Source organism: Anomaloglossus baeobatrachus, chromosome 8, assembly GCF_048569485.1.
Source record: "Anomaloglossus baeobatrachus isolate aAnoBae1 chromosome 8, aAnoBae1.hap1, whole genome shotgun sequence".
Classification (NCBI taxonomy): Eukaryota; Metazoa; Chordata; class Amphibia; order Anura; family Aromobatidae; genus Anomaloglossus; species Anomaloglossus baeobatrachus.
The window spans coordinates 245,272,182-245,291,293 of NC_134360.1; the positions used below are offsets into that span (position 1 = coordinate 245,272,182).

Below are 19,112 nucleotides of genomic sequence, written 5' to 3' on the forward strand. Positions count from 1 at the left end.
TTTTGTATACAAATATTACATTTTATTTATAGTCCTGTCTGAGGACAGACCCTCCAGCAGCTGTTTAAAAAAATCAGCAACTCGAAGCAAATGTCAGCCGGAACCAGCGTCCTGACGCAACGAGGAGACGACGAGGTCTGGAGGCCGCTCACCGGGAGATGATGGGTCTGTGGTATCTGCAGCAGAGCGATCGGACATCCTCACTACCCGACCATTAGTGAGTCAGGACGCAGCGAGACGAGCGACCGCCCTGCAGGACGGACACCAGCGCCCGGCACACGACGGCGCAGGGCCATGGGGCGGCACACGACGGCGCAGGGCCATGGGGCGGCACACGACGGCACAGGGCGGCACACGACGGCGCAGGGCCATGGGGCGGCGCCATCTACTGCAAGGAGACGCCCTGGTGTATAAACACCGCAGAGCATCAGTCATGGTGGAGGGGCAAGCGTCACTCGAGACCCCTGACATCAGCTCTCTACTTCATCCTCGTACGCTATAGCGATGCCTCGACGTCCTTCCAAGGCTTTCACAACCGGTGTCTCTCCCAGAGCCTTGTCCAGGCCCTGCCAGCTGCGGGAAGACAGGAAGGACGCTGGAGAAGGAAGAAGAAAGAAGGGATAGGCAATGTGCAAGGAAAAAACTACAAGTCCCACAATGCAATGCAGCAGGATACTATGGGATTCCAGTCATCACTATAGAATGATCCCAAAGTATTCACCAGCAGAATTGTGGATGCAGCTCTGGAGTATTGTACATGATGAACCGCAGCACAAGATGTAACTGGAGAAAATGTAAAAAAAAAAAAATTGCTAAATTGTGGTTGCAGCACTGGATGTGACTAGAGATGATGATTAAACCACAGAATTGTGAGTGCAGCTCTGGCTGTAATTAGAGAATAATATATAATGAAACTGCAAGATGGTGCGTGCAGCTCTGGATGTGACTAAGGAATATGACATGAGAAAACCATGGAATTTTAAAGTGCAGTTGTGGGTGTGACTGGAGTATTTGTTATGATGAAACAGAAAATTGTGAATGCAGCTCTGGTTGTGACTGGAGGATAAGAGATGATTTAATTTGATAAACTACGCAGATGATAAAAGCTGACATCTGCGGGTAATAACCTGCACGCTCCCTGATGAGGCTGTAGGGGGCGTCACAACACAATCTGCTTTCACAATGACAGTTTTCAAATTGAGTCCCACAATAATCATGGCCGCCTTTACCTGCAGGTCCCAGCTCCGCCACCGTGGTACTGCTGTTCCGGTGTACCAGGCTCGTGCTCCCCGCCTTGTCTGATGGTTCTGCCACCGCAGATGAGAATCGGAGAGACCTCATCTCCCCTGTGATCAGGGAAACATCTGTCCGTTCGGCGTCTTCAGGGTTAATCTCTGGAAACACCACATGAGCTGCACCACCTATGGCATCATCACATAGGGAGAAAAACAAAAAGGTGTAACATAAACCTCAGCATCTTCTTGCCTCCCCTGTGCTTTACACTGCAGCTTTGCTCCATTAGAAGACATCCATGATCTGTGGCTGCAGCTAGTCCCCAAAGTCTACGGGAGTCTCATTTTGTCATGTCGCGCGTGTATGTATGTATATATATATAAAGTATGTATATATATATATATAAATTTATATATATATATATATATATATATATATATATATATATATATATATATATATATATATGTGTGTGTGTGTGTGTATCTATATGTGTGTGTGTGTGTGTGTGTGTATATCTATATATGTGTGTGTGTGTGTGTGTGTATCTATATGTGTGGTGTGTGTGTGTATCTATATATGTGTGTGTGTGTGTATATCTAATATATAAAGCTGTATGTGTGTGTGTGTGTGTGTGTGTGTGTGTGTGTGTGTGTGTGTGTGTGTGTGTGTGTGTGTGTGTGTGTCCGGGATTGGAATCTGCACCGTCGCAGCTACAGCCACAAAAGTTTGCACACTCACACTTCTGGACCCTGAGAGCGTCATAGGCTATGTTTTGAGGGGAAATTTTAACCCCGCTCTTTACAGTTATTCACCAAAAAACCTGCCTCCATTAAAGCGAATGGAGCTGGGAGTCACAATGCAGCCAGAACTTCAGAAGAATGCGCAGCCACGCCCTTATATGGAATATTGGCATGTCAGAATGCAGTCAGGGAAAGAGACAGACACAGACAGGGAAAGAGGCAGACACAGACAGGGAAAGAAACAGACACAAAGAGACAGACACAAAAGAGACAGACACAAAGAGACAGGCTGACAGGGAAAGAGACAGACACAGACAGGTAAAGAGACAGACAAAGAGACAGACAGAGATAGATAGACAGACAAGGAAAGAGATTGAGACAGACTGAGACAGACAGGGAAAAAGACAGACAGACAAAGATATAGAGAGAGAGACAGAGAGATATACAGAGGGGGAGACAAACAGAGAATGGAAGAGAAACAGAGAGACAGTTACTATCCCGGGCGTTAATACTTTCTATTTATACATTCTATCCCGGGAATGTTAATACATTCTATTTTGTTAACAGCAGTTATTAACCCGGGTGAAGCCGGGTAGTACAGCTAGTATATATGTATGTAATGTGTATATATGTGTGTGTGTGTGTGTGTCCGTGTGTGTGTGTGTCCGTGTGTGTGTGTGCCTGTGCGTGTGTGTGCCTATTATTTCCCTTGAATGTCACCAGCCCGCGTCCTTCATGGTCCCTCTACGCACCTGGCAGTAATTCCCGGAAGTCCGTGATGCACCGGCCGCCCCACTCCCGCGCCGGGTTACAGGCCACCTCCATCTCATCCGGGGTGACGATTGGCCGGTAAAAGTCCGAAGAGTCCAAAAGTGAGTTTTCGGGACAGGCCACCAGCACGAAGATGTCCACCTCCGGGAAGTTGGCCAGCTTGGCGGGGTTCAGCTTACCCATCGACAGCATGTAACTCTTCTTACTGGCCCGATGGATGATGCTCTTCAGGTGGGACAGAGCCGAGAGATAGTCTGAGACCCCCAGGGTGCCCACCAGTATCCCCACCACCTGGGCATCCCGCGCCTTCTCTATCAGGTAGAAGCGCTTCATGAGCGCGCGGTTGACGTGGACGCCTTCCCTCCTGGACTCATTGGTCGTTGGGTTGAAACTGAAGGCGGCGCAGAGCGGCCAGGTCAGCAGGAGATTGCTGAGCGTCGCACCTTCACCTCCCACGTAGAAGACGCTGTAGCCGTCCGGCCATAGTCCGGGGTTAGGACAGAACTTCCGACCAAACTTACAGACCTCACCACTAGAGGGCGCCTCCTCCAGCCGGGATGGTTTACAAAAGACGACCCGAGGATAAATTCCTGCAAAACGTGTTTCCAGCTCCCCTAAAACCAGAAGACACCATTTAGTCACTTTCCCTTGAAGCTGCCGTCTATGAGGAAAGTGGACAAGTAAAATTACATAGACAAGAGCGACACCTGCAGGAGGGCAGAGGTACAACATCAACAAAGAAAAAAAGTGTTAAGAACTTTGTCCAACATGGAAACTTATAAAACTTTGAAAATTAATTTATTGGGGAATTTGTGTTCATTCCTGTAAGAAAAAATTGTTTCTGAACCTTGACTGTTACCACTTTATTTGCCTTCAGCTGCATTGATATCAGAACGCAGTAAGTTGGAGTACAGATGATGGCAGTGATGGGTCGGCTCAGGACCAATGCCTCAATAACTCAGGGGGTCAGGTCCTGCAGGAGATTGTACTAAAAAGGGGAACACTCAGAAAAGGAGACGGAAGCTGACCCATCACTGCCATCAGCTGTACTCCAAATGAGTACCGATATCAACGCAGCCAAATAAACTGGGGAATGCAGGAAGACACTCACATGTGATTATACCTGTAAACAAAAATAATAAATAAAGACAAATCTAAGAACAGGGATTTGCAAAGTTTCGTAACTTTTTAATGTGAACAAAATTATTAAAATAAATTAAAGTCTAGTTACATCTAGGTTATCGTCTGAACATGGACGTACCTAGAACGTGATCGTACACGACATCACTGAAAACCACCACCGGAGCGTCTGGTTCAGGGAACAGGGTCTGGAAAGCCTCGGCGCAGAGATCCACGTTCACAGCTCTGCGCCCAAACACGTAAGTAACAGGAAGCCGCCGACAGGGGCTCAGACAAGCCCGGCCATAGTGGACCAGAACCTCAGCTCCGACGTGCTCTGCCGCCACCTCGTCTACACAGCAGCTAAAGGGAGAAAATCAACAGGAAGAAAAAGAAAGAATTTATATATCAGATTCTACTGTTCACAGAGGCAGCGCGGCCCAGGAGCAGAGGCAGCAGGGGGCACAGAGGCAGCGCGGCCCAAAAGCAGAGGCACAGAGGCAGCGCGGCCCAGGAGCAGAGGCAGCAGGGGGCACAGAGGCAGCGCGGCCCAGAAGCAGAGGCACAGAGGCAGCGCGGCCCAGGAGCAGAGGCACAGAGGCAGCGCGGCCCAGGAGCAGAGGCACAGAGGCAGCGCGGCCCAGGAGCAGAGGCACAGAGGCAGCGCGGCCCAGGAGCAGAGGCACAGAGGCAGCGCGGCCCAGGAGCAGAGGCACAGAGGCAGCGCGGCCCAGGAGCAGAGGCAGCAGGGGGCACAGAGGCAGCGCGGCCCAGGAGCAGAGGCAGCAAGGGGCACAGAGGCAGCGCGGCCCAGAAGCAGAGGCACAGAGGCAGCACGGCTTAGGAACAGAGGCACAGAGGCAGCGCGGCCCAGGAGCAGAGGCACAGAGGCAGCGCGGCCCAGGAACAGAGGCAGCAGGGGGCACAGAGGCAGCGCGGCCCAGGAACAGAGGCACAGAGGCAGCGCGGCCCAGGAGCAGAGGCACAGAGGCAGCGTGGCCCAGGAACAGAGGCAGCAGGGGGCACAGAGGCAGCGCGGCCCAGGAGCAGAGGCAGCAGGGGGCACAGAGGCAGCGCGGCCCAGAAGCAGAGGCACAGAGGCAGCGCGGCCCTGGAACAGAGGCACAGAGGCAGCAGGGGGCACAGAGGCAGCGCGGCCAAGGAGCAGAGGCACAGAGGCAGCGCGGCCAAGGAGCAGAGGCACAGAGGCAGCGCGGCCCAGGAACAGAGGCACAGAGGCAGCAGGGGGCACAGAGGCAGCGCGGCCAAGGAGCAGAGGCACAGAGGCAGCGCGACCCAGGAACAGAGGCACAGAGGCAGCAGGGGGCACAGAGGCAGCACGGCCCAGGAACAGAGGCACAGAGGCAGCGCGGCCCAGGAGCAGAGGCACGGAGGCAGCGCGGCCCAGGAGCAGAGGCAGCAGGGGGCACAGAGGCAGCGCGGCCCAGGAGCAGAGGCAGCAAGGGGCACAGAGGCAGCGCGGCCCAGAAGCAGAGGCACAGAGGCAGCACGGCTTAGGAACAGAGGCACAGAGGCAGCGCGGCCCAGGAGCAGAGGCACAGAGGCAGCGCGGCCCAGGAACAGAGGCAGCAGGGGGCACAGAGGCAGCGCGGCCCAGGAACAGAGGCACAGAGGCAGCGCGGCCCAGGAGCAGAGGCACAGAGGCAGCGTGGCCCAGGAACAGAGGCAGCAGGGGGCACAGAGGCAGCGCGGCCCAGGAGCAGAGGCAGCAGGGGGCACAGAGGCAGCGCGGCCCAGAAGCAGAGGCACAGAGGCAGCGCGGCCCTGGAACAGAGGCACAGAGGCAGCAGGGGGCACAGAGGCAGCGCGGCCAAGGAGCAGAGGCACAGAGGCAGCGCGGCCAAGGAGCAGAGGCACAGAGGCAGCGCGGCCCAGGAACAGAGGCACAGAGGCAGCAGGGGGCACAGAGGCAGCGCGGCCAAGGAGCAGAGGCACAGAGGCAGCGCGACCCAGGAACAGAGGCACAGAGGCAGCAGGGGGCACAGAGGCAGCACGGCCCAGGAACAGAGGCACAGAGGCAGCGCGGCCCAGGAGCAGAGGCACAGAGGCAGCAGGGGGCACAGAGGCAGCGCGGCCAAGGAGCAGAGGCACAGAGGCAGCAGGGGGCACAGAGGCAGCGCGGCAAAGGAGCAGAGGCACAGAGACAGCGCGGCCCACGAGCAGAGGCACAGAGGCAGCAGGGGGCACAGAGGCAGCGCGGCCAAGGAGCAGAGGCACAGAGGCAGCAGGGGGCACAGAGGCAGCGCAGCCAAGGAGCAGAGGCACAGAGGCAGCAGGGGGAACAGAGGCAGCGCGGCAAAGGAGCAGAGGCACAGAGACAGCGCGGCCCACGAGCAGAGGCAGCGCGCCCCACGAGCAGAGGCACAGAGGCAGCGCGGCCCACGAGCAGAGGCACAGAGGCAGCGCGGCCCACGAGCAGAGGTACAGAGGCAGCGCGGCCCACGAGCAGAGGCACAGAGGCAGCGCGGCCCACGAGCAGAGGTACAGAGGCAGCGCGGCCCACGAGCAGAGGCACAGAGATGGGGGGACAGATCCCGAAGAGGCACAGAGGCAGCGCGGCACAGAGGCAGCGCAACCCAGGAGCAGAGGCACAGAAATGGAGGGACAGATCCTGGGGTGGCACAGAGAGCGAGGCCCAGGAGCAGTGGCACAGAGGCAGCAGGGGTCAAAGAGGAACCACAGCCCAGGAACAGGGGCACAGAGGCAGGAGGGACAGATCCCCAAGTGGCACAAAGGCAGCGTGGTCCAGGAGCAGGGGCACAGAGACATTGGGGACAGATCCCCAAGGGGCAAAGAGCAAGGGCACAATGGCAGCGCGGCCCATGAGCACGGCACAGAGGTGGCACAGAAGCAGGGGGGAGAGATCCTGAGGGGACACAGAGGCAGGGGGCACAGATCCCCAGGAGGCTTTAACCCCTTCAGTAATCGCCTTCTTTTTTATTATATAGTTTGAAAGGTGTAGAACTTAATTTTCTAACCATACAGCTGTATGAGGACGTGTTTTTTTCATGACAAGTTTCTTCAATGAGCACCAGTTTAGCCAACACATCACTTATTGACTTGTATTTGGTTGTTTTTTTGTTTTTTTTTATTATTTACATTTTAAAAAATCCAGAATTGTTTTTTATTTTTATTTTTAAACAATATCATAAAAACAGCCCGATCACTTTATTGTATAGGACAGTGTGAACATACAGAAAATATTTTTTTGCTGCTACAAATTGTATTAACTTTTTACTACATATCTGCATAAGGGATTGTAGTTTTTATTGTTATTTTTTGGTGCACAATTTTTCTGTGCAAATAATATATTTTTTGCAATTTCTCTATGGGGTAGGGGGTATAAAAATGAATCCGCCATTGTATTTTCTTCCTTGCTGAATCTTCCTTTACTGACCCACCTTGTGTAGTGGTAACAAATGTATTCTTTATGGAAAATAATCGAGTTTTTGAGAAAAAAATATATATTTTTAGGTGAAGGATTTTTATAAAATTAAACTTTATTGAATTACGTTGCTTTTGTTTTTTGTACCCACCTGTGCAAACTGCGATCAGTTAATTATATTTGGTATTATTGACAATATATGCAACAAACATGTCCATAGAGCTCCTGTGTAATGTGAATGGAGCCGGACGCTGACAGCGCTGCTATTAGACGCCCAGGGGCCATAGGAGACACCTTCCTTTTATAAACACCCTAAATGCTGGAATCGCTTTTGGCTGCAGCATTTAAGGGGATTGCATAAGTCAAGGCGCCCCTCACCTGCCATAAGACGTGTCCCCCAGGATGTAGGTTTTGGCCCCGGTAGCGTCCTCCAGCTTTCTGGCGATAGTGACGGAGCAGGAGAGGAGATCATCCGGGAACTGCAGAGCCACCTGGGGAAAAGGAAGATGGAATTAAAGGGCCGGTACACACAAAACTTAAAGATGGGTGAAGAATCCTACTGGGCGATGGGCACGGGTCCCCAATCCTGCAGCAGGGACACAGTGCGATATTTCGGGTGTATATCAATCTAAATCCAGACTGCTCCCGCAATGAATGGCTACAGAGTAACGTTACTGCTGCAGTTTGTTACAATGTATCAGTGTAGGACATAGTTCATCCCTAAGGTTCCTGCAATCTCGGGGGGGGGGGGGGAGGGGCTCTCACCTTTTTTGCTGCCTTTTCCTTGATAAATTCGATGGTTTTCTGAATGTCGTAGGCGTCGTCCAGAGATTCGTCAGTGGTCGCCGCTTCATTGGGGTCTGGGGGGTTCAGCTCCCGCTGGATGACATCCGCCCCATCGCTGCTGAATGCGGCACTCGTCATCTCACAGAGGCCGGGACCTACAGCACAACACAGATCCCAGCAGTTACAGGACGGAGAGTGGACCTCACAGCAGCACTAAGGATTTCAGGAGAGAAATGTGCTGCTCTTACAGGAGGTGACAGGCTGAGGGGTATATAGGGGAAGAAGCAGGGCCTCACAGCAGCACAGAGGATTTCAGGAGAGAAATGCTCTGATCTTACAAGAGGTGACAGGCTGAGAGATACATAGGGGAAAAAGCAGAGCCTCACAGCAGCACAGAGGATTTCAGGAGAGAAATGCTCTGATCTTACAGGAGGTGACAGGCTGAGAGGTACATAGGGGAAGAAGCAGAGCCTCACAGCAGCACAGAGGATTTCAGGAGAGACATGCTCTGATCTTACAGGAGGTGACAGGCTGAGAGGTACATAGGGGAAGAAGCAGAGCCTCACAGCAGCACAGAGGATTTCAGGAGAGACATGCTCTGATCTTACAGGAGGTGACAGGCTGAGAGGTACATAGGGGAAGAAGCAGAGCCTCACAGCAGCACAGAGGATTTCAGGAGATACATGTGTTGATCTTACAGGAGGTGACAGGCTGAGAGATACATAAGGAAGAAGCAGGGCTTCACAGCAGCACAGAGGATTTCAGGTGTGCAGTGATCATGTCAGCAGATGACATGGCTGCAGTGACTATTATCAGCACATCAGTTTTATTCCTTCTCTACAAGCAAATGATCCTGTTGGTAGGGGGCGTCAGTGAGTCTGTACTGACCTACCTGTGCTGAGGATACGGAGCTCAGGGTCTACACCGACAACCGAGCACACTGACAGCAGCAGCGCCTGCACATGTGCGACCCGGAACTCCCCCCGCCACCTCCAACATGGCCGCCCGCACCGGCCGGAAACCAGAGAGAACGTAAACGGCGTGACGTCATCACAACAGAGCAGAGCCAGACAGGAGCTGAGAACGAAGCAGGTAACAGCAGCGGTGCAGCCAGTGATACAGTGTACCCCCCCCCCGACTGCGATACATTGTACCCCCTCCACTACCCCAGACTGCGATACATCGACCCCCCACCACCCTCCCCGACTGCGATACATCGACCCCCCACCACCCTCCCAGACTGCGATACATTGTACCCCCACCACTACCCCAGACTGCGATACATTGTACCCCCTCACTACCACAGACTGCGATACATCGACCCCCCACCACCCTCCCAGACTGCGATACATTGTACCCCCACCACTACCCCAGACTGCGATACATTGTACCCCCTCACTACCCCAGACTGCTATACATTGTACCCCCACCACCCTCCCAGACTGCGATACATTGTACCCCCACCACTACCCCAGACTGCGATACATTGTACCCCCTCCACTACCACAGACTGCGATACATCGACCCCCCACCACCCTCCCCGACTGCGATACATCGACCCCCCACCACCCTCCCCGACTGCGATACATCGACCCCCCACCACCCTCCCCGACTGCGATACATCGACCCCCCACCACCCTCCCAGACTGCGATACATTGTACCCCCTCTAGCTCCACTACCCCAGACTGCGATACATTGTACCCCCTCTAGCTCCACGACCCCAGACTGCGATACATTGTACCCCCCTCACTACCCCAGACTGCGATACATCGACCCCCCACCACCCTCCCAGACTGCGATACATTGTACCCCCTCCACTACCCCAGACTGCGATACATTGTACCCCCTCCACTACCCCAGACTGTGATACATTGTACCCCCCACCACCCTCCCAGACTGTGATACATTGTACCCCCACCACCCTCCCAGACTGCGATACATCGACCCCCCACCACCCTCCCAGACTGCGATACATCGACCCCCCACCACCCTCCCAGACTGCGATACATTGTACCCCCTCCACTACCCCAGACTGCGATACATCGACCCCCCACCACCCTCCCAGACTGCGATACATTGTACCCCCACCACTACCCCAGACTGCGATACATTGTACCCCCTCCACTACCACAGACTGCGATACATCGACCCCCCACCACCCTCCCCGACTGCGATACATCGACCCCCCACCACCCTCCCCGACTGCGATACATCGACCCCCCACCACCCTCCCCGACTGCGATACATCGACCCCCCACCACCCTCCCCGACTGCGATACATCGACCCCCCACCACCCTCCCCGACTGCGATACATCGACCCCCCACCACCCTCCCCGACTGCGATACATCGACCCCCCACCACCCTCCCAGACTGCGATACATTGTACCCCCTCTAGCTCCACTACCCCAGACTGCGATACATTGTACCCCCTCTAGCTCCACGACCCCAGACTGCGATACATTGTACCCCCCTCACTACCCCAGACTGCGATACATCGACCCCCCACCACCCTCCCAGACTGCGATACATTGTACCCCCTCCACTACCCCAGACTGCGATACATTGTACCCCCTCCACTACCCCAGACTGTGATACATTGTACCCCCCACCACCCTCCCAGACTGTGATACATTGTACCCCCCACCACCCTCCCAGACTGCGATACATCGACCCCCCACCACCCTCCCAGACTGCGATACATCGACCCCCCACCACCCTCCCAGACTGCGATACATTGTACCCCCTCCACTACCCCAGACTGCGATACATCGACCCCCCACCACCCTCCCAGACTGCGATACATTGTACCCCCTCCACTACCCCAGACTGCGATACATTGTACCCCCTCCACTACCCCAGACTGTGATACATTGTACCCCCCACCACCCTCCCAGACTGTGATACATTGTACCCCCCACCACCCTCCCAGACTGCGATACATCGACCCCCCACCACCCTCCCAGACTGCGATACATTGTACCCCCTCCACCCTCCCAGACTGCGATACATTGTACCCCCTCCACTACCCCAGACTGCGATACATCGACCCCCCACCACCCTCCCAGACTGCGATACATTGTACCCCCTCCACTACCCCAGACTGCGATACATTGTACCCCCTCCACTACCCCAGACTGTGATACATTGTACCCCCCTCACTACCCCAGACTGCGATACATTGCCCCCCACCACCCTCCCAGACTGTGATACATTGTACCCCCCACCACCCTCCCAGACTGTGATACATTGCCCCCCACCACCCTCCCAAACTGTGATACATTGTACCCCCCTCACTCACAGCCTGTGATACATTGTACCCCCCCGACTGTCATACATTGTACTCCCACCACTCACAGCCTGTGATACATTGTACTCCCACCACTCACAGCCTGTGATACATTGTAGCCCCACCACTCACAGCCTGTGATACATTGTACCCCCCCGACTGTCATACATTGTACCCCCACCACTCACAGCCTGTGATACATTGTACCCCCACCACTACCCCAAACTGTAAAAAAAAAAGTACAGAGCACCCGAGCATGGTAGTGCCCGCTCAGCACTAGTTACCAGTACAGAGCACCTGAGCATGGTAGTGCCCGCTCATCACTAGTTACCAGTACTGAGCACCCGAGCATGGTAGTGCCCGCTCAGCACTAGTTACCAGTACAGAGCACCTGAGCATGGTAGTGCCCGCTCATCACTAGTTACTAGTACTGAGAACCCGAGCATGATAGTGCCCGCTCATCACTAGTTACCAGTACTGAGCACCTGAGCATGGTAGTGCCCGCTCATCACTAGTTACCAGTACTGAGCACCCGAGCATGGTAGTGCCCACTCATCACTAGTTACCAGTACTGAGCACCTGAGCATGGTAGTGCCCGCTCATCACTAGTTACCAGTACTGAGCACCCGAGCATGGTAGTGCCCGCTCATCACTAGTTACCAGTACTGAGCACCCGAGCATGGTAGTGCCCACTCATCACTAGTTACCAGTACAGAGCACCCGAGCATGGTAGTGCCCACTCATCACTAGTTACCAGTACAGAGCACCCGAGCATGGTAGTGCCCGCTCATCACTAGTTACCAGTACTGAGCACCCGAGCATGGTAGTGCCCGCTCATCACTAGTTACCAGTACTGAGCACCCGAGCATGGTAGTGCCCGCTCATCACTAGTTACCAGTACAGAGCACCCGAGCATGGTAGTGCCCACTCATCACTAGTTACCAGTACAGAGCACCCGAGCATGGTAGTGCACGCTCATCACTAGTTACCAGTACTGAGCACCTGAGCATGGTAGTGCCCACTCATCACTAGTTACCAGTACAGAGCACCCGAGCATGGTAGTGCCCGCTCATCACTAGTTACCAGTACTGAGCACCTGAGCATGGTAGTGCCCGCTCATCACTAGTTACCAGTACTGAGCATGGTAGTGCCCGCTCATCACTAGTTACCAGTACTGAGCACCCGAGCATGGTAGTGCCCGCTCATCACTAGTTACAAGTACTGAGCACCCGAGCATGGTAGTGCCCGCTCAGCACTAGTTACCAGTACAGAGCACCCGAGCATGGTAGTGCCCGCTCATCACTAGTTACCAGTACTGAGCACCCGAGCATGGTAGTGCCCGCTCATCACTAGTTACCAGTACTGAGCACCTGAGCATGGTAGTGCCCGCTCATCACTAGTTACCAGTACAGAGCACCCGAGCATGGTAGTGCCCGCTCATCACTAGTTACCAGTACTGAGCACCTGAGCATGGTAGTGCCCGCTCATCACTAGTTACAAGTACTGAGCACCTGAGCATGGTAGTGCTTGCTCATCACTAGTTACAAGTACTGAGCACCTGAGCATGGTAGTGCCCGCTCATCACTAGTTACAAGTACTGAGCACCTGAGCATGGTAGTGCCCGCTCATCACTAGTTACCAGTACTGAGCACCTGAGCATGGTAGTGCTTGCTCATCACTAGTTACCAGTACTGAGCACCCGAGCATGGTAGTGCCCGCTCATCACTAGTTACCAGTACTGAGCACCCGAGCATGGTAGTGCCCGCTCATCACTAGTTACCAGTACTGAGCACCCGAGCATGGTAGTGCCCGCTCATCACTAGTTACCAGTACTGAGCACCCGAGCATGGTAGTGCCCACTCATCACTAGATACCAGTACTGAGGACCTGAGCATGGTAGTGCCCGCTCATCACTAGTTACCAGTACTGAGCACCCGAGCATGGTAGTGCCCGCTCATCACTAGTTACCAGTACTGAGGACCTGAGCATGGTAGTGCCCGCTCATCACTAGTTACCAGTACTGAGCACCCGAGCATGGTAGTGCCCACTCATCACTAGATACCAGTACTGAGGACCTGAGCATGGTAGTGCCCACTCATCACTAGTTACCCGCCCCATAGACTAAAATGGGCACGTGTTGTATCCAGGAAAACAATGATCAAACTCTTAAAATGTCTTGTGACTGGATACGTCCCTCCTGAATATCTCCTCAGTCCCTGTTGTGTGGTTTATTTCCATAGGTCTTCTTCTGTTGCAGTCATGGCCCTGGCGTCTTCCCTCTGCTCGGCCGCCCTGCACTCAGCAGAGAAGCACGCGCAGCTGGTGCTGCAGCAGATGAATAAGATGAGGCGGCGTCTGGAGTTCTGCGATCTGCGCCTCCACGTGGGGCAGGTGGTTTTCGGAGTGCATAAAGTGCTGCTGGCCGCGAGCAGTCCGTACTTTGCCGCTCTGCTGTCCGGAGGCATGAAGGAGTCGTCGGGGGATGTGGTGCGGATTCAGGAGGTGGAGGCCGACATCTTCCAGCTCCTCCTGGATTTTATTTACACCGGTAAGTGATTAGTTATTCGCCCATTTCTTGTGTCTCAGACTAGAATGATTTATCGTTACAGATGTAGCAGAGCTGAGTGTGTGCAGGGTTACTATAGACCAGACCATCGAACAATGGCCCCAGTACATCCGCTCCATTGTGCTCTGATATCGCATGGTTATCTCTGTGCTTTTCCCAAAGCTGCAGGTGAAATCAGGGGCGGACGTATCATTGCTGCAGCTTGTGCGGCCGTACAGGGGCCCAAGAGGACGGGGGCCCAATTCTACCTCCAAGGAAGGTGCGATTGTGCATTTTGATGAGTTATTGGACTGAAAAGGGCCCATACACGGTTTTTGCACAGGAGCTCTTCTGTCTGTGTGCAACTATTGTAATACAGAGAAGAAACAGCGCAAAAACAAAATCAGCTCTGCTACATTTTTAACGCCTGCCATGGTTTTAAAAGCCATATCCAGCCTTTTAGTTATATCCGTACCTGGGAAAGCTGAGTAACCCCAAAAATGTCATTCTAGCTTTCTCAAGCTTTTCCAGACTCCTGGAAGGAGTTACTACTAATTATGTAGTAATAGAGGAGCAAAGAGTGTATCACTGCAGGAACAGCTAAATATATAGATGTCAGTAAACACTGATCACTTGGCTCCAGTGATAAAAGCAGATTCTGGGAAAGCTGGGTGAGTACCAATATGATCCTTCTGAAAGGTCCTATGTGGCTGTTACCCAGTCGGACACCTTCTGCTCCTTTCTGATCCCAGAATAAGGCAGGAATATAAGAGCCCGGGTAGCAGATGTATATCCAGCCATATTAGTAGTCACCCAGCTTTCCCAGACACAGAAAGAGGCCTGATAAAAAGCAGATTCTGGGAAAGCTGGGTGAGTACCAATATGGATCTTCTAAAAGGTTCCATGTGGCTGTTACCCAGTCGGTCACCCTCTGCTCCTTTCTGATCCCAGAATTAGGGAGGAATAGAAGAACCGGGTTAGCAGATGTATGTGCAGCCATATTAGTGGTCACCCAGCTTTCCCAGAAACAGGCTTGATAAGAAGCAGATTCTGGGAAAGCTGGGTGAGTACCAATACGGTTCTTCTGAAAGGTTCCAGATGGCTCTTACCCAGTCAGACACCCTCTGCTTTTTTGTGATTCCATAATTATGCAGGAATAGAAGAGCCGGGGTAGCAGATGTATATGCAGCTATATTAGTGGTCACCCAGCTTTCCCAGAAAGAGAACGAGGCCTGATAAAAAGCAGATTCTGGAAAAGCTGGGTGAGTACCAACACGGTTCTTCTGAAAGGTCCTATGTGGCTCTTACCCAGTCGGACACCTTCTGCTCCTTTTGTGATCCCATAATTAGGCAGGAATAGAAGAGCCGGGGTAGCAGATGTATATGCAGCCATATTGGTCGTCACCCAGCTTTCCCAGAAAGAGAACGAGGCCTGATAAAAAGCAGATTCTGGGAAAGCTGGGTGAGTACCAATATGGTCATTCTGAAAGGTCCCACATGGCTGTTACCCAGTCGGTCACCCTCTGCTCCTTTGTGATCCCATATTTATGCAGGAATATAAGAGGCGGGGTAGCAGACGTATATGCAGCCATATTGGTCGTCACCCAGCTTTCCCAGAAAGAGAACGAGGCCTGATAAAAAGCAGATTCTGGGAAAGCTGGGTGAGTACTAATATGGTACTTCTGAAAGGTTCCAGAGGCTTAAATATACTGTGGGTCTTTCCTGCTGTTTATTGCCTGTTTTCTCTTCCAGGCTCGGTCCTCATCAGTCCAGAGAACGTGCAGGAGCTGATGACGGCGGCCGACATGCTGCAGCTGAACCAGGTGGTGGCGCTGTGCTGCGATTTCTTGAAGCAGCAGCTAGAGCCAGGCAATTGCATTGGCTTCTTCCAGTTCTCCGAGCAGCTGGCCTGTCAGCCGTTGTTAGAATTCACCGAGAGCTACATCCACGCTCATTTCCCGGAGGCGCAACGGGGGGACGAGTTTCACATGTTGACAAAGGAGCAGCTGATCCGCCTCCTGCGCAGCGAGGAGCTGTGCATCGAAGAGGAGCATCAGGTATTCGCCGCCGCCATGTCCTGGCTTCAGAAAGACACCGCGACTCGGAAGAGGCATGTGGTGGAGGTGCTGGAGCCCGTGCGCTTCTCCCTGCTCCCCCCGCAGCGGCTGCAGAAGGACATTGAGGGTAAGCGCTGTCGCTGTGCACCGCACGACTGACAGCAGCATCTTATACAGCCTCTCCCTCTTATTACAGAAGTGACAGACTTCAACCTGCGGGTGGCGCTGCAGACACTCCTAAGGGAATATTGTGAGCCCAAAGAAAAGAAGCTCTGCAGCTTCCTCCAGACCGCGCACGACCGACCGCGCAGGAAAGCGCGCAAATTCCTCTATGCGATAGGTAAGACTATCCCGACAGGTGTGTGAAGGCTACCCTAACCTGTCTGCCTCCTGACACACGGCTCTGCCTCCATACAGGAGGATACATCCGTCTGCAGGGAGGACGGTGGAGCGACAGCAGAGCGCTCAGCTGCGTGGAGAGGTTCGATACGTTCAGTCAGTACTGGAGTACGGTCTCCTCCCTGCACCAGGCCCGGAGCGGGATGAGCACAGCCGTCCTGGAGGGGAAGATCTACGTAGTTGGAGGTGCGACCCCATCAAAATATCACTCATCCTGATGGATTATTTGGGATCATTTAATCTGCCAACGGGTTTTTGTTCCCCCATCTCAGAGCAGCATAATGTAGAGACAGAGACCCTGATTCCAGCGATGTGTCACTTACTGAGCTGTTTGCTGTCATTTTGATAAAATCAATGTTTTCCCTGCTGCAGTAAGGGCCGTTTCACACATCCGGCATTTCACCGGATTGCCGGATCCGGCACACTTCAGTACAGTGCAATACATTACACATGACCGGAGCTTGCCGCGATGCCATTGTACAGTAATTCACTGTACTGGAGTGTGCCGGATCCGGCAATCCGGTAAAATGCAGGTTGTATAAAACGGCCCTTATACAGAGCTCATGAATATGCTGGACTACCTGGCAGCACACTAAGTAGTCCTGTAATGATGATCTACTGCTGATTAAACAGTGATTTTATCAAAACTACAAAAAGCAGCCCAGTAAGTAACACATCACTGGAATCAGGATCTCTGCCCCTACGTTATGCATCTCTCAGATTAGGGGGCAAAAACCCGCTGACAGATTCCTTTTAAAGCCGCTGTCTATGCTCTTTGAGGCTGCTCTCATCGGTCTATGTGCAACAAATGATAATTTAATCACTGGGGATTTGGTTTTCTGTCGTCAGAATAAAAATCAGCTGCCCATGTACTGGCTTTCTGGTGAGACTGTAAAGAAGCAGAGATGCAGTGTAAAGCATGGGGGAGGCCAACATTTTAAAGAGATGGATGTTAGAGCCCCGCTGATTGTTGTGATGTAACCTGTGCCTTAATGGAGCAGAATTCACACATCCTGGGAACACGGACTCCGATCACAATACCGGACCTGACCAGCGGGGTCTCCTACCTGAGCTAACCCCCCAATATTCTGTATACCTATGAGACCGCCATTGGATCACAGCCCGTGCTTCAAGGATGTGTGAATTCAGACTAAAGAATGAAGCGTCCGATGAGACAGAATTAGGATTTCAGATTGTCAGGGTGCCCGATCCATTCATCCAGACCTGGGGGGGGGACTGGTCAACCCTGTGAAGTGTAGGGGGGTCTCCTGAACCCCCAGAAAGATCAGGCAGTTGGTATAAAATGCTTTTAATGCTGGACTCTTGCATCTCTTGTCCGCAGGGGAGAAGGACTCGATGATTTTTGACTCTGTGGAGTGCTACGACCCTGTGAGTAAGCAGTGGACGGCGGCTCCCTCCATGAACCAGCCACGCTGCGGCCTGGGGGTGTGCGCCTGCCGCGGAGCAATCTACGCAATGGGTGAGATCCGCTCCGATAATGACGGAGACTTTGTATCACCGGCCGAGAGCAGAGCGCAGACTTATCCTCACTTGTCACCGCAGGCGGCTGGGTCGGAGCAGACATTGGAAACGGTATCGAGCGATATTCACCGGAGGACAACGCCTGGCAGCTGCAGGGGCACATGCTCGTGCCCAGATATAATTTTGCTTGCTGCGAGAGGCAAGGTGAGCGTGCGCGTCTGCCCGATAAAATATCTGGTCATCATTGCAATATCTGTCTTTCCTAGTGCGTACAGTTAGGTCCAGAAATATTCGGACAGTGACACAAGTTTTGTTATTTTAGCTGTTTACAAAAACATGTTCAGAAATACAATTCTATATATAATATGGGCTGAAAGTGCACACTCCCAGCTGCAATATGAGAGTTTTCACATCCAAATCGGAGAAAGGGTTTAGGAATCATAGCTCTGTAATGCATAGCCTCCTCTTTTTCAAGGGACCAAAAGTAATTGGACAAGGGACTCTAAGGGCTGCAATTAACTCTGAAGGCGTCTCCCTCGTTAACCTGTAATCAATTAAGTAGTTAAAAGGTCTGGGGTTGATTACAGGTGTGTGGTTTTGCATTTGGAAGCTGTTGCTGTGACCAGACAACATGCGGTCTAAGGAACTCTCAATTGAGGTGAAGCAGAACATCCTGAGGCTGAAAAAAAAGAAAAAATCCATCAGAGAGATAGCAGACATGCTTGGAGTAGCAAAATCAACAGTCGGGTACATTCTGAGAAAAAAGGAATTGACTGGTGAGCTTGGGAACTCAAAAAGGCCTGGGCGTCCACGGATGACAACAGTGGTGGATGATCGCCGCATACTTTCTTTGGTGAAGAAGAACCCGTTCACAACATCAACTGAAGTCCAGAACACTCTCAGTGAAGTAGGTGTATCTGTCTCTAAGTCACCAGTAAAGAGAAGACTCCATGAAAGTAAATACAAAGGGTTCACATCTAGATGCAAACCATTCATCAATTCCAAAAATAGACAGGCCAGAGTTACATTTGCTGAAAAACACCTCATGAAGCCAGCTCAGTTCTGGAAAAGTATTCTATGGACAGATGAGACAAAGATCAACCTGTACCAGAATGATGGGAAGAAAAAAGTGTGGAGAAGAAAGGGAACGGCACATGATCCAAGGCACACCACATCCTCTGTAAAACATGGTGGAGGCAACGTGATGGCATGGGCATGCATGGCTTTCAATGGCACTGGGTCACTTGTGTTTATTGATGACATAACAGCAGACAAGAGTAGC

General features: G+C 52.8%; 2 protein-coding genes across 3 annotated transcripts in view; one reads left to right on the forward strand and one right to left on the reverse strand.

Moving 5' to 3' along the window:
• Positions 1 to 9,066, reverse strand: DPH2 (diphthamide biosynthesis 2). Of its 2 annotated transcripts, none has more exons than XM_075320489.1 (7): positions 8,951 to 9,066; positions 8,038 to 8,213; positions 7,651 to 7,763; positions 4,009 to 4,229; positions 2,729 to 3,361; positions 1,230 to 1,421; positions 1 to 595 (listed from the first exon to the last, which is right to left on the reverse strand). In XM_075320489.1, exons 2-7 carry the CDS (start codon positions 8,194 to 8,196, stop codon positions 471 to 473), a joined length of 1,443 nt encoding a protein of 480 aa, XP_075176604.1. In that variant the 5' UTR covers positions 8,197 to 8,213; positions 8,951 to 9,066; the 3' UTR covers positions 1 to 470. The 2 variants fall into 2 exon arrangements, with proteins under 2 accessions (XP_075176604.1, XP_075176605.1); XM_075320490.1 differs by having other exon boundaries at positions 8,947 to 9,066.
• The window catches only part of IPP (intracisternal A particle-promoted polypeptide), a 19,791-nt gene continuing 9,743 nt past the window's right edge, over positions 9,065 to 19,112 (forward strand). Inside the window, exons 1-7 of the mRNA XM_075320488.1 lie at positions 9,065 to 9,150; positions 13,588 to 13,895; positions 15,645 to 16,076; positions 16,146 to 16,289; positions 16,367 to 16,534; positions 17,691 to 17,828; positions 17,912 to 18,034. Of these exons, the coding sequence (XP_075176603.1) occupies positions 13,607 to 13,895; positions 15,645 to 16,076; positions 16,146 to 16,289; positions 16,367 to 16,534; positions 17,691 to 17,828; positions 17,912 to 18,034 (1,294 nt within the window). The 5' untranslated portion in view covers positions 9,065 to 9,150; positions 13,588 to 13,606. The remainder of the gene's footprint in view (positions 9,151 to 13,587; positions 13,896 to 15,644; positions 16,077 to 16,145; positions 16,290 to 16,366; positions 16,535 to 17,690; positions 17,829 to 17,911; positions 18,035 to 19,112) is intronic.

Bases quoted from the DNA above. Each gene is read 5' to 3' on its own strand.
- DPH2 (XM_075320489.1), bottom strand. From the start codon at position 8,196: ATGACGAGTGCCGCATTCAGCAGCGATGGGGCGGATGTCATCCAGCGG. The intron at 4,230-7,650 runs GTGAGGGGCGCC...TTCTCCCTTTAG, and splicing joins GGGGACACGTCTTATGGCAG to CTGCTGTGTAGACGAGGTGG. The intron at 596-1,229 runs GTAAAGGCGGCC...TTCCTTCTCCAG, and splicing joins GGCGGAGCTGGGACCTGCAG to CGTCCTTCCTGTCTTCCCGC.